Genomic DNA, 308 nt, shown 5'->3' with positions numbered 1-308 from the left:
TAGTTTGCTTCTCCTTCCTTCCCCAGGTCCGCAGGCACCTGAGGCAGAGGTATGGGACATCCCCTTTCAACGATGAGGAAGAAATAAAGGCCTTGCTGCCGGCGGGGAGAGGAGCACCATCCAGGAGAGAGGGAGCTCTGCAAGGACTGGTCCCAAGAGCCAGAGACCTCAGGAGCTCAACTCCCTTCCTGCTGCGGGTGAAGAGGACGTTCTCCTGCATCCCAGCTTGTCTGAAGTGAGCCCGGCCGAGGGAGAGCAGCGAGAATCACCCAGCAGCCTGGGAGAGACGAAGGAGCCACAGCACAGAG

General features: G+C 59.7%; 1 protein-coding gene across 1 annotated transcript in view; it reads left to right on the top strand.

The window, feature by feature from the left end:
• LOC104521285 (dual specificity protein phosphatase 15) overlaps positions 1-239 on the top strand; it is a 600-nt gene extending 361 nt beyond the window's left edge. The window contains exon 2 of the mRNA XM_010163230.1: positions 27-239. Within this exon, the coding sequence (XP_010161532.1) occupies positions 27-239 (213 nt within the window). The remainder of the gene's footprint in view (positions 1-26) is intronic.
• Positions 240-308: the final 69 nt, after the last annotated feature.

The sequence above is a fragment of the Antrostomus carolinensis genome, unplaced genomic scaffold (genome assembly GCF_000700745.2).
Source record: "Antrostomus carolinensis isolate BGI_N321 unplaced genomic scaffold, ASM70074v2 scaffold32572, whole genome shotgun sequence".
In the NCBI taxonomy this organism is placed as follows: domain Eukaryota; kingdom Metazoa; phylum Chordata; class Aves; order Caprimulgiformes; family Caprimulgidae; genus Antrostomus; species Antrostomus carolinensis.
This window is presented reverse-complemented; position numbering and strand designations above follow the sequence as displayed.